This window comes from Glycine soja, chromosome 6 (assembly GCF_004193775.1).
Source record: "Glycine soja cultivar W05 chromosome 6, ASM419377v2, whole genome shotgun sequence".
In the NCBI taxonomy this organism is placed as follows: domain Eukaryota; kingdom Viridiplantae; phylum Streptophyta; class Magnoliopsida; order Fabales; family Fabaceae; genus Glycine; species Glycine soja.
Window position 1 is genome coordinate 6,580,687 of NC_041007.1, and position 14,506 is coordinate 6,595,192.

General features: G+C 31.1%; 2 protein-coding genes across 8 annotated transcripts; one reads left to right on the plus strand and one right to left on the minus strand.

The window, feature by feature from the left end:
- Positions 1–67: 67 nt before the first annotated feature.
- LOC114415147 (carotenoid 9,10(9',10')-cleavage dioxygenase-like) lies at positions 68–5,529 on the minus strand. Of its 3 annotated transcripts, none has more exons than XM_028379714.1 (13): positions 5,159–5,529; positions 4,926–5,066; positions 4,690–4,792; positions 2,690–2,949; positions 2,210–2,389; positions 2,042–2,120; positions 1,840–1,921; positions 1,687–1,749; positions 1,495–1,579; positions 1,065–1,317; positions 894–958; positions 471–638; positions 68–371 (listed from the first exon to the last, which is right to left on the minus strand). In XM_028379714.1, the coding sequence occupies exons 1-13, from the start codon at positions 5,267–5,269 to the stop codon at positions 252–254; spliced, it is 1,710 nt and encodes a 569-aa protein (XP_028235515.1). In that variant the 5' UTR covers positions 5,270–5,529; the 3' UTR covers positions 68–251. The 3 variants fall into 3 exon arrangements, with proteins under 3 accessions (XP_028235515.1, XP_028235513.1, XP_028235514.1); XM_028379712.1 differs by having other exon boundaries at positions 1,441–1,579; positions 5,159–5,527; XM_028379713.1 differs by having other exon boundaries at positions 471–635; positions 1,441–1,579; positions 5,159–5,524.
- A 3,576-nt stretch (positions 5,530–9,105) lies between these two features.
- LOC114415148 (probable glycosyltransferase At5g20260) lies at positions 9,106–13,476 on the plus strand. 5 transcript variants are annotated; one of them, XM_028379717.1, is made up of 7 exons: positions 9,106–9,295; positions 9,608–9,696; positions 9,850–9,991; positions 10,618–11,434; positions 11,526–11,656; positions 12,076–12,424; positions 12,573–13,476. In XM_028379717.1, the coding sequence occupies exons 4-7, from the start codon at positions 10,667–10,669 to the stop codon at positions 13,236–13,238; spliced, it is 1,914 nt and encodes a 637-aa protein (XP_028235518.1). In that variant the 5' UTR covers positions 9,106–9,295; positions 9,608–9,696; positions 9,850–9,991; positions 10,618–10,666; the 3' UTR covers positions 13,239–13,476. The 5 variants fall into 5 exon arrangements, with proteins under 5 accessions (XP_028235518.1, XP_028235516.1, XP_028235517.1 ...); XM_028379715.1 differs by lacking the exon at positions 9,850–9,991 and having other exon boundaries at positions 9,107–9,295; XM_028379716.1 differs by lacking the exon at positions 9,850–9,991 and having other exon boundaries at positions 9,107–9,295; positions 9,651–9,696.
- Positions 13,477–14,506: the final 1,030 nt, after the last annotated feature.

Here is a 14,506-nt window from a genome sequence, read left to right on the forward strand (position 1 = left end):
TGAAAGATTTTTATCGTTTATAGTAGTCCTTAACAAAGACACTTGGAAGGTTCAATAATACCAGCCATTCACACCCAAAGAATCACTAATGCTTTTGAAAACACAGCACAAATCAATCCGTACATATCAGTCTTTCAAGAATAACTTTAGGCGTTAACACTTCAGTTCCAAATATACATTTACATTTACCAGAGGGGAGCAATATGACCAATATAGATCTTGAGGCGTTTGTTGTTTTACACTCTGTAGTCCTACTGTGTCTCAAATGAAATTGGCATGAAAGCTCCGTGAAATCCATATGGTACTCTACGAGGCATTGTAATTTTAGCAACCGTTTCACCAGAAAACTTCTTTGTGTCAATTATATGAACCTGAAAGAAAAGTGGACAAGAGTTTATTAGTGTATATGGGAAATAATGCCATAATTCTCAGCAAGATCCATCATAAGATGAAGAGTAATTTCAACCCACTTCAGATATGTTTGTATCTTCATTGTGAACAAAAGCTATGATCCAACCGTCATCTTCTTCAAGACCACCATCTCTGGGGACAAAGGCAGCCCCACTGCAAAATGTGTTCTTCTCAAACATGTGGCATTCCACTCTTATAGGCTCTTCAGGTTGCTCTCTGTTTCTCTGCTTCAGAAAATCAAGTTATGGTAATTGTAGCCTAGGAATTAAAAATAAGTTTAATGGTGATGCGGTGACAATGTAACACTCCCCTTCAATCACAAAATACCATTGATAAGACTTTTTAAGATAATTATTGTAAAAATCAATAAATTTATTATACATTGTGGGTTGTGATTGGATGTTACAGTGCATAGTCTTTTTTTTTTTTTTTCTAATTAAAAATTGCTATTAGTCAAATATGCTATCCAAGCATTCTCTTACCATGGAAAACTTTGCACATGATTCTTCAAAGTAGAGCTTCGCTAAACCTCCGTATTTTGGCACGTCTGATTAACCCAATGACAACGATATTGTTATAGAATATTTACATAGGAATTTAATTATGAATTGCTAATAATTCTTGAAGAAAAAAAGGTTCTTCTCTATTGTTACCTTGAGTAGAGCTTGCAATGGGATCAACTACTTGAGTGTATGCATATCTATTCCTAATACCTATGAAGTTTCCATTGATCATAGGAAAATCCATATAAACTATGTTGGCTCCACAGAGACCTCTCTCCTTAACTTCTCCCGTTTGCATATTCAATCGCCACTCGTGACAACGAGATAACCACTCAAATTCCTTCAAACTCGGGTCAGGTCCAGGAATTAATGAATCAAGAGATCTGCAACCCCTCACTACAACCTGCTTCATACACAACCACATATTTTCAAAATCTTAACGTGGCCTTTTTGTTCATATATCTGAGAAATTTTTAGAAATCTTCTGTATTACTAATACTATTACTTCTAGTTCTAGGTAACTTGCCTCGTGACCATCCTCAAAAGAATTGATAATGTGAAAAGTGCAATTAGGTTCCACCTCAAACCATTTGATTGAGTTGGCATCACCATAGTGTGGCATTACTCCAATCCTTGCATATTCCTCCTTATTATACTTCATTAATCTACACACAGACAAGAAATGCCGAGTCACAAAACTTTTCTAACCTATTCATAGTTTAAATTGAAGGCATTTGTGATCTCATACAAACTACAAAAGATATGCACTCACGGGCCTCCTCTAAGAAGTCTGTTTAGATCAATGGTTAGTGGGAAATCCATGATCACATTGTACCTGCAAAACAAAACCCCCCACAAAATACATATTTTACAACGCAAACTTCAGAGAATAAAACCAACTCAGCACAATAGTCAACAATGCTACCTCTGTGTAACACCTATGTCATGGCAAAGAGTGCACCTGTTTAGTTTGAGGTCAACTTTGTGAACCAATTTCTTGCCATCAGCTGAAAAAGGAGAGGAAAAAGAAGCATGTTCGCACAGTTCCATAGATATTATCCGCACTATTGAAAACAAGTAATCAATACACTTTTTTTTCTTCTTTACTTTTAAAGTACATAGCATACCAGAAATAATTCCAACTACGGCAAAAGGTTTGGTTGCTGCAACCCCAAATGTAACTAGTTCCCCTGTACCTGGAACTTTCTGTGATAGTACAACAATTGAATTTGAGAGCGAGCAAACAATTTAGAGTGCTAAAATATTGATTTGTTAATACACATATAAAGAAAAACCTTTGGATGACTAGTAAAAGGACGATCCCAGGCACCATTGACATTCCAATTCCTTAAAGTTTTCAGTGTAAAGATATCAATCTCTTGTGGAATGTGATTTTCAGCAACGGAGTAAAACTTCCCTGAGTGCTCAAAGACATTGGTGTTGCTGATGTACTTGTTTACTTTGCCAAATCGCAACTGTTAAATCACAAGAATGTGACTGGATGAGGCATGCCAAGTGATAATACCATCTCTAGGAATTGTTGGTCCAAAATACATTAGTATCAAACTATTGCTTGATGCCTCACATGTGAGTTTGATTGTTAGCCATTAAATGCATGGATTTTGAGAAGAAACAACATTTTATTTGTACCTTCTAATCTTAGCTAGATCATTAATCTTAGTCATGTTTTAACTACTACTTCTTTGTAACCCAGGCTACTATGTTTTTAATGTGTCAAGAATAATACTACTACTAATTAGTATATATATGCTGACCCAATTTAGCAGATAAGCAGACAAAATGGCTGGTGAATCGCCTTCTATGGCCGGTAGAAACAATGGTTTACTTCGTTGCTTTTCAACCTTGTATGTATCGGTTTCAACGTACTTGTTGTTGTAGAGGACAGTCCAAATCCCTGGACTCCACCTTTTAAAATAAATTGCGTGAAGCATTCCCTCTCCTTCCACCCATATGTAACTTGACCTCCCAAAGATAGAATTTGTTGATTGCAGTCCTCCAAAAAGTGGATTTGGACCTGCAAAATATACATGCTATGTTAAATAAGAAGCAATAACACTTACCTGATGGTAATTGGGATGGGATCTTAGTATGCTCCTAGATTAATTTAATAATAATATCAAACAGTGACTTGCGATCTAAGGTCAAATATATTTGTTGTGACTTTTAAATTTTCGAAGTTGAGTTTTAGTCTTTTTAAAACATTTTTTCCCCTTTAATTTTGAAATACACCACTTTTAACCTTTTAATCTTTTAAGTGGTTCAATGCTTTATAAAGAAACTGAAAATAATTTAGTTAGCGTTTAAACAGCAAAAAGTTAGGCTTTTTTAGCGATTGGGGGTAATTTTTTTCCTTTATAAAGCATTGAACCATTTCAGTTCAATTTTTATTTATTTATGATATATATTTTTTTAACTTACGACTTTGAAAGTTGTAAGTTTTGTTTTTTTTTTTCTTTCTACAATTTTGAAGTCGTTTTTGGTTTTTTTTATACGTTTAAAGTTTTTAATTTTATAATTTTTTTATTTACTTATATTTTATTTTTTTTATTTTGTTTTCAATTTTAAATTTTATTTATTTAAAATATATTATATTTTTTAATATTTTTTTGTTTAATATATTTTTTATTTGAAACTTAATTTTACTTGTGTATATTTTTATAAAATTTTAAATATTGTTTTATTTAAAATATTTTATATACTTTTTAATATTTTTTATTTAAAATTTATATATATATATATATATATATATATTAATAATGTTATTGAATATACAAAATATTAATAATTTACTTATTTGTATGTACAATTATTATAATTATGTTAAATATATAGAATTATCTAAATTTTAAATATACAAAATATTTTAGATTTTACATTATTTAAAAATTACATAAAATATTTAAAATAAAAAATATTTAAAAAAATATATAACATATTAAATAAAAACATAAAAAAATATACAAGATATTCAATAAAAATAATAACAAGTAAAATTAAAAATATTAAATAAAATTATTTACAATTTTTAAAAAATTGAAAACAAAATAAAAAAGGAAATACAACTAAATGAAAAATTCTAAAATTAAAAAAGAAGACTTCAAATTCGTAGGAAAAAAAAAACAAAACTTACTACTTTGAAGTTGTAAGTTAGAAATAAACATATACAACTTTTAAAGTTAAATTAAAAAAAAATAAACTGAATTCGTAAAGAAATTTAAATGATGAGAATTTCAAATATTTTAATTTGAATTCCTTCATTTTCAAAATTTGTGTTTGGATAAAGAAATTGAATTTCTTCATTTTTAAAATTTTGTGTTTGGATAAAGAAATTAAATTTTTTCATTTTCAAAATTTTGTGTTTGGATAAAGAAATTGAATTTCTTCATTTTTAAAATTTCTTATTTTGATAAAATAATCAAATGCATTCTTTTTCAAAATTTTATATTTGAATAAAACAATTTTTTAATAAAATAATTATTTTTTTTCATTAATAAATTCTTTGTACTATTTATGGAGTGTGATATTCCAATAAATATATACTATTTTAATCTATTTTAATTAAAAATATATTAATTTAACTATAAGTCGTTATTTATAATTTTAAATTTCCTCATCTAAATATATTCTTAAGAGATCCACCAGGAAGGACAAATTCTTCAGTTACTAAGATGTCACTCACATGGGGAGTTTATTAATATTATCATATATCGCTAGAAATGATGCTGCGTTAACACAAAGTTGAAAGGAATCCCACCGTTTCTAATGTAGACACCCTCGGGAAAATCATCTGGAATTTGTCCTTGGATGCTTGTCACAACTATGGCTTCACCTAACTCCACCACCGGAGCAAAGTTACTCTGCACAGTTAATGGAACACTGTTTATTAGAGGTTAATTTGAAAGAACCTTATATATTGTTTGTACTTTCGAACATGCATTGCATGAGCAAGTCAGAGTCTGGAAGAAGAGCACTTGCTCATTATATTAGTACCTGAGATGGAAGCAGTGGTTGGTCAATAAATTCAAAGAACGAATCTACAAAGGCATCAAGTAATATAGCTGCAGTTTTTGACATGGTTTTCTTAACATCATCAATTTGCAAGGGGACTTCAGGCAGAACTTTCTTGAGTGGCTGCGCAGTAAAAGTGGGAAGAGCAAAAAGTAAAAAAATAATAATAATAATAATTAAAATGTGCGCCATAGAGGGGATGTATATGATGTTACCTTAAAGGCAGGGAAGAGTGGAAGGTTGTAGTGGCGAGAATTGTCCGAGACATGGGAGGGTCTTTTCTGAATGGAGCAATTCACTATGAATGTTTTATATAAAGTGGCCATATAGGTGTGGGTTAATAATATGTAGCTTGGTGCGTCTATATTCCCAATTTGGCTAACTTCAACACACAAACCAAATAATGCCTTGAAAGCACGGTATGTCGTGTACACATCTAAATTTGGTGCATCGAAAATGGTTGTTATAAAGTTGGATAGGCGAGGTCTATTGGGAATTCACATTTCTTTACCCAACGGGGGTTTATATTTTAATAACAATAATTATGCTTGATCTAATTAAGTTAATATGCTAGACTATCAAAGAAAGAAAGTGGCACGAGCTCAATGAATATGATGGTATTATTATTGGTCCACCTTAGTATAATGGGAACTCTAATGGAGTCAATAAATAAAAAAACAGCTTATGATCTCTAATATAACTCCTCAAAATTGTCTCTTAAACATTTGGAAAGTTGCGAAAACTCACTGAGTTATTAAGAATTTTAGTTGTGGAAAATTTATAACTCCTTTTATTTTTGGTTGTGCTTTGTGATTATAATAAGCTTTTCATGTCATTCAACTAATCAATAATTATGAATCTAGTATTTATTATAATTCTTAATAATCCCTCACACGCTATAAATCTTTTATAACTTTGATGAGATTTTCGTGTATTATTTTAGGATATATATCTATAAATTTTAGTTTTTACATAAAGTATAAAGATAATATATGTTTATAGAATTCTATGATATGAACTTAATATTATTTTAAAAAAAAACTTAATATTATTTAGTTTATAATTAATTGCAGAAAAATTGCGTACATTAAATATAATCACAACTTCTCGTGATAAAATTGCAATTCTTCAAGACTTAAGAGTCTAGAGTCTATTTGGTTTAAAAAAGAAAAGAAAATTTTGTCCACTGGAGTCTGGACCCATCTTTTGTCCAATTATGGCATGGTATCGAGAAGCAAGACACAGACACGTCTATGTACACTGGCAGGTGAGATCCTCTTTTTAGACTTATTTAGAGCTTTCAATCCATTGGAATATGCCTCTTTAAACGGTTCCCGTTACTCTTTGTAATTAATTAATTTAAGACAGGTTAAATTACTCATTTTGATATCTATGATTTTACAATTTTTATATTTTTTATTCAAGTAATTTTTTTGTCCCTATAATTTATATTTTAATTCTCTTTTAGTTCCTATAATTAATTTTTATAATTTATATTTTAATTTTTTTTAATCCATATAGTTTGAAAGTAATCTTTTTAATCCCTATACTTTATATTTTAATTTCATTTTAGTTCTTATCATCAAAATGAATAATATTATCAATTACAATTAACTAAAAAAATGTTAACCAGTAACTTGTAACTAATTTATGGTAAGATAATTTGTAATAAAAAAATAATTGATAATTTATAACTAATTTGTAGTTAATTATTTTTATATTTTTTTTAATAAGGACTAAAAGATAATTAAAATACAAATTATATGGACTAAAAATATCATTTTCAAACTAAAGGGACTAAAAGATAATTAAAATACTATAAGGACTAAAAAGAATCATTTTAAACTACATAGACTAAAAGAGAATTAAAATGTAAACGATATGAACTAAACAAACCATTTTGAAACTATAAAAATTAAAGAATAATGAAACTATAAAACAATAATTTAACTTTTAACTTATCACACACAAAAAAAAAATAATTTTATTAAGACCCCCTCATGGTCTATATGCAATTATTATAGAAACATTCCAAATGAATGTCTACAGACTACATATATAGGATATGCTACGTGAGGTTGTTTGACAGAGTAACAACAATTACCAATAGCTCTACATAAAGATAGGATCTAGAAATTTAAACTTTAAAATGTTGTTACATATTGTTACAAAAATGATAGACTCAATCTTTAGTGGATAATGCCAACAATTATTGGGTATTATAAACCAAGCAACACACAAACAACATAAAAATAAAAATAAAATATATTATCCACTAAAAATTGAAGTGTTACATTGGTAAAATTAAATTTCAAACTATGGAATTATTAGGAAACGACTTGTTTGGTTTCCGTTTTTAAAAAAACTTATTTGATAAGAAATGAATAGTTATTGTAAATTGGAGAATGCAATGCAACCACTTTTTCTTACATCAACCAGGCCATTCGCTTCGGAATCCAACACCTCCCTTCTTGGGCCACCCCCTTGGCCCACTCCATTTGCCGCTCCGTCCAGGCCCAACCCAACCCCCCTTTCGTTCCTGTTTTGCTCACCCATGTCCACAGAAGCACGCTACCGTACGGTCAACCGTTGACTCAATCCAAACATACCTACCTCTAATACCCTGAGGAAACTTTTCCCCTGATTCCACACTCAACCTTTCTTTCTTTCTGTTATTATTTCAATCTGAATTCAAAACAAATTTCAATAAGTAATACATATTTTATCTATCTACATTATTGGGGGTTGTTTGATTTGGTACCGAAGACAGACGATGAAATCAAAAAACATATATAAATATTCCAAAATTACACATGGCCAATCAATCAAACAAATCTTAATCTTTTTTTAAGAATTTTGGTCTCCAAGATTCATGATTCTTAAGAATATTTATTCCTAGACATGAATATTTGCTCTTCTACCAAACGTTTCTTAAAGTAATTATTAAAAAAATTACTAAATTTACTATTAAAAAAATTTACTAAAATTTATAATTGAATGATAATATTAAAAAGAATAAAATATACGAATGATTCTTAACTTTTTTTGTATTTTTAAATTGATTTCCTAATTTTTAAAAATTCTAATAAATGCTTAGTAAAAACACAAAATAAATTAATGGACCATTCATATATTATTTTTATTTATTTAAAAGCATTATAAGTGACGGTACATTCAAATTAAGATTAAATCTCCACATAAAAAAAAATAAAGATAAAATCTCATAATCATTGTATAAACTATAAAATCAAGGAAGTCTAATTGATTTAGTAAAGTGTGTGGATTGTTACTGTCTTTTATTCTTACATATAAAAAATCAGTATAAAGAGTAATATTTAATTTTTTAAGAATTTTTAATAAATAGAGTAACTAATTGTCGGGTTTTATTATAATTTAAAAACCATATGCAGACAGGAACTTCTGATGTACGTAGTAAACAAAACGTCACACCATGCAGGGACAAGAACTTCTCATGTAAAACGTTATGATAGGTTAATCAATTAAAGAGGATTTAAGAATTAGGACCCACCGCTTTTAAACTGATCATAATACTCATTACTCATAATTATTCAATTAAAAAAACATAATAAAATATTTATAAATAATCGTAAATAATATTTTACCAATTAAGTTAAATTTTAAAATTAAAATATTTAAAGACACATTTTTATATTTAAAAAATAATTTTACAAAAAAATAGTGATTTTAAAATATGTTATATTTACCCTATAGTTCATTAATATTTCTAACTAGTACTTGTGTAATAGATAAATTATTGTTTTTAAACACATGAAAAGCCCAATTCCTCATCATAATGGTTAGAGAATGAGATTGATGAACTCATAGCAACACAAACACCCAAAGCCTCGTCATAACAAGGTTCATTACTCATCATATGAAATTGGATTTGAAAAAAATGAAAATAAAAATGTTAACGACGAGAATTTGGGTGCGCAGGGGAAAAGTTGTTGTAATAAAAAGCCAATTATGACTATGTTCAAAATTGAATGACCAGCAACAAAACGCATGGAATTTAAGAAATGATTAGGTGATCCAAAATATATTATTTAATAATTTCTAGTACACATAATTGCCCTTTGTTTTGAAATTGGATTTAATATTAGTATGTTTTTTACGGCTACTGATGAAGAGAGAGAAGAAAGTGGTAAATTTTGGCTGCTGGCTTATGCAGCTGAATGCTGATGTTGGTGGCGTTCAGTTCAGCGTATTAAAGGGATCACGGTCTACCCACTTCAGTTCAACCCTTCTGTCCCAACTTTCCAACAACAACAACAACAACAAAGTACTCCAACTTCGAGCTAGAAAACAGAAGCTTCCAACCTAGATGCCGGGTACAGTGTTTCAGTTTCACATTACTTTACTGCATTTTTTTTTTTATGTTCAACGACTTTAGCATGGCAGATAGAAGAGCTAGAATAAATTTTACTTATTTCTTATACCCCAATTAAAAAAAAAGTTGTACTTTTGACCATCTCTAGAAAAGCTTCAACGCATAAAAATAAATATTTGATACTCCTTGTTTTGTGTGTGGCTGATCTGAAGTTTCCTGAAATAGGGAAGAAATATTAAATTATTCTTGGAATCTAGTTTTACAACTGGCACTTGAAACCTACAAGTTAACTAAAACGTGACGTAATTCCCAGGAATATTTTCTTCTCTTCTCGTCTTTGTAACTCACTGTACCAGGAGCAACCTAAGGACTAAGGAGGAGTTGAACGCTGTTTATTTGTTGGTAAAGTTAACACTTTGCATCCTCAATTCTCATGTTTTTTTTTCCCAATTATTTGTTTTCGATCTTTATCATATTTATGCCTTCTGTAAAAGAATGAGAAGCAATTGATGTAATTTGGAACTAAAATTTAATGGTGCATGAGGGTGGCATCAGAATTAAGAGGTGGGTTTTGACATTTGAGGACACCGACTTTGCTCTGGTTCTGAACTTTTGAACTCTGATCGTGAATTAGGAGACTAGGAAGTTGCTCTGTGGCTGTTAATTTGTGTGCCACCCTTCTCTTCCCCCTTTCTCGGTAATTTTTAGTTTAGGGCCATTTGCTTCTATGAACTTCAACTATTTTCCAGAAACCATCTGACCTGTGCTTGACTTGTGAGTAAACATGCAGAAGGTAGATATGTTTCGTGATTGAGACATTCACATTGCTGTTACAAAGAAGTGAATTCGAATGTGGAATTCTGCATCATGATTTTATTCCATTGATGTCTGAACTTGGAACTAGGGAAAACGAGTCTGAATTACTTTACCTTCTTGCTATTGCCAATTTTTTTATGACACTGTACATTCAATTGGGTGCATTTGAGTAGTGAAACAGTGTCGGTGGATACAAAATTTCCATTGATAGACTAACCTATTTAACCTTTAGGTTCAATTCACTTCATAAAGTTTTTTTTTTTATAAACAAACTCATAAATTTTGGTAAGGAGATACAACACTTAAAAAAGACACATTTTTTCATGAAAAACCACAACCTTTCATATACTTACATCTTCCCATGAATAGATATATACTTTTGTGAAAGGATACAACCTTTCATTAATTTTGAAAATCTCTCACAAATTTCTACCATTTTCTTTTAACCTAATACAGAAATTGCCTCTGAATTCTTACTAAACCTGAGTTATTCTGGTATATCTGCAGAGTTGATATGGTAATTGGGCAGTGACGGTTGTTCAGTAATTTTAGCAAAATGGGTCAAGAATTGTGGTCAATATTTCAGCTGGAAAGAAAGAGATTGTTTTGGCTAATCGGCATTACAGTTGCAATCATATTAGCATTCCAATATTTGGAACTTCCTTATGGTGGCGTTCAACCCATTGTATTCTCTGCCGAAAACACACCAACATCGGATAGCATTAGATTCCAAGCTGCAGATCTACCATCTGAGTCTGAAACGTTCAACAACATGACATTTTTTAACAAAGCAAATTCTACTGATGAAAATGCCTTTGAGATTGCTAATGAAACTAGGACTTCTGAGGAAAAGGGTACTGTTTCAAACACTGGTTTAATCACAGAACCGGGAAGGGAATCAAGCAGATCTTTAGGATTTGATGAAACTAATGAAAGTTCCACTGTGGAAAGTATTGAGATATCAAATAATGGTTCTGCAACTGAGCAGACAGGAAAGTTTGGACTGAGCATTTACAACAATACTATTTCTAGTTCCCCTTCTCATGCAATAATACCAACTAATTTAGCTCCACCTCTAAGTCCAACAGAAGTTAGCCCAAATATTACATCTCCAATGTCATCAAATGATTATGATGAAACTGATTTCGCCGAGGAAGAGCGGTTCAAGCCATCAAAAGATGAATTCAATATAGTAGGCAATAATTCTTCTATCAACAGTGTGCCTAAGGAGACTAAAGGTTCTCAAATACCACTTCCAGAAGTAACAACAATTTCTGAAATGAATGAGTTATTACTTCAAAACCGTGCCTCATATCGTTCTATGGTAAATGATTTAATGACATTTTTCTTTTCATTTTATGACTAACTATTAAATACTCTTGAGTTCTGTCCTAATGTTGGTAACTTGTTTCTAGAGGCCTAGGTGGTCTTCGGCTGTTGATCAAGAGCTACTGCAGGCCAGATTAGAGATTGAAAATGCACCAATCGTAAATAATGTTGAAAATCTTTATGCTCCCCTTTTTCGAAACATTTCGAGGTTCAAGAGGTATCATTTGATTATTGTGGTTTTGTATTTTGTTTTGAAAAATGTTTCAGAAGCATCTCCAGGAAGAAAATTTCTATTCTTGCAATCTACAAATGTATGAATATAGTTGAAATGATAGTATCTCTTGCAATCTCCAGGAATCTCATAATTTGTGGTCTTCTGTTACCTTTACCTAAATATCTGTTGCTTGATACAGAATTCAGAATAATTCATTTAAGTTGCTTGATTTCTTGATGTTGAAAACTCTGCTGGCTATCCAGGGAAACAGAATTAAACCAAAAAAAATGTTGGATATGTGCATCTGCCTAAATGTGTAGCAAGCAACAATGATATATGAAGCAAGATTCTAATAAATACAGCTAAATGTTCTTTTAAGTTTTAACCTTTGTACTAATTATCCTGTTACTGTCTAATTGTAGGAGCTATGAATTAATGGAAAAAACTCTTAAAGTGTATGTGTATAGAGAAGGAGACAAGCCCATAATGCATTCACCATATCTTTTGGGAATTTATGCTTCAGAGGGATGGTTCATGAGGCTGATGGAAGCTAGTAAGCAATTTGTGACTAAGGACCCAAAGAAGGCCCACCTATTTTACCTACCTTTCAGTTCTCGGATGCTAGAGGAAACTTTGTACGTACCCAATTCCCATAGTTCTAGGAACCTGATTCAGTATCTGAAAAATTATGTAGACATGATTGCCGGGAAACATCGTTTCTGGAACAGAACAGGAGGTGCTGATCATTTTCTTGTTGCTTGCCATGACTGGGTATATATTCTTTTCCTACTTCAATTATGCGTCTTTTCTTCTGTGTCACTTTGCTAAGGGCACCAGCTATAACTGTTTCTTATTTGACCTTCAAAGATACTACCATTATATCTTCTCCTAAAGTAAACCTTTTGGCTATACTATGCAGGCCCCTACAGAAACAAGGCAACACATGGCTAGGTGCTTAAGAGCCCTATGCAATGCTGATGTGAAAGAAGGCTTTGTCTTGGGGAAGGACATTTCTCTTCCTGAAACTTATGTCCGCAATGCTCAGAAACCCACAAGAAACATTGGCGGAAACCGGGTTTCAAAGAGGAAAACTCTGGCATTTTTTGCAGGGGGAATGCATGGCTATGTTAGGCCAATCCTATTGCAGCACTGGGAAAATAAAGACCCTGCCATGAAAATCTTCGGGATACTGCCAAAGTCTAAGGGCAACAGGAACTACATCCAGTACATGAAGAGCAGCAAGTACTGTATTTGCGCAAAGGGCTATGAAGTCAATAGTCCAAGAGTTGTGGAGGCCATCTTATATGAATGTGTCCCAGTTATTTTATCAGATAACTTTGTGCCTCCATTTTTTGAGATGTTGAATTGGGAATCCTTTGCTGTTTTTGTCTTGGAGAAGGATATTCCAAATCTGAAGAATATACTCCTTTCCATACCTCAAAAGAGGTATCTTCAAATGCAGATGATGGTGAGAAAGGTGCAGCAGCATTTCCTTTGGCATAGGAGCCCTGTCAAGTATGATATATTCCACATGGTACTTCATTCCATTTGGTACAACAGAGTCTTCACCGCAAGAGCTAGATAGACTGAAAGAAGCTTTTCTTTAGGGGAACAACATTCGTTGGGGACAGACACAGAATAAGACTGAAGTTGGTAATCAATAAGGTCATTTTCATGTGTTTTTTTTTTGTTTTGGAGTTTTTGGTGCAATTAAATTTGTATATATTTATTCTTACGTTGTCTTGAATCATTCTTAGTCTTCCTACAAACCTTGTTGGATGTTTGGGTAGTTTATATAAGGTTAAATTCAAACCTTATTTTCACTATTGTAAAAAAAAAAAAAAAATCATAGTCCTCGTATGAGTCTTATGCTCCTGTGAGTATGGACTTTCGTAAGGGACTTAGGTACGAGGTCACACCGTTTAGTGACAGTGCTATAAAATAAAATTAATTATAATTCGTACCATATCAATTATGTAAACACGCATCTTAAATAAATAAATAGAAGATCAGAATGTATCTCAGGATCTTTGTTCATAAAAGCAAAACGTAATTAACATCAATGGCCCATTTGAGATTTGTTAAATTCGTGAATAAAAATGTACGGTGGGTTCGGTGCGCATGGAACGATAGTACAAGTGATATAACACAGACAAGTAAATGAGTCATGGTTCAGTTTTTTGTTCTATTCACTTTTTGCTAGTCATGGAGCACAACACAAAAATTATGTTGTGTGTTGTTTGATAAGTACTCAAAAGAATATGGTGATATATATATATATTATAACACCTTTGTATTGTAAATGTTTATTTTACATTATATAAAAAGACATAATGCAAAATTTTGATATTTTTATTATTTTATAATAATTAAATTATCTGTATATTTTTTGTTATATTATAGTAGTATTATATATTAACAGCGTAACTAATTTACATAATCAATAGTGGCAGTTAAAAGTATTTAAAAGATAAATGATTGAATTAAATTTTAAAAAACTAAATAACCAAATTGAATATTAAAAGGTAAAGGACCAATTTGGCCTTCAACATTTGAAGTTTACAGTTGCAAGCATTTGGTTTCAGACTTTCAGGGAAATGAGTTTTCATTACCAAGCTGGTGTTTTTCCATGTTATATTCAGCAAATTAAACTAATTAACAGAATATATGACATGTGACTGTGAGTTGACTCTTGAGTATCATCCTGTGCATGTCCTTCTTACAAGAAATCCAACTAACAATGTCTGTATTCTGCTGGAGTTATGAACTAATGGCGAAGATGCTCAAGGTTTACATCTACCAGGATTGAGACATGCCAATCTTTCATTAGTCCTCACTGGATGCAATATATGC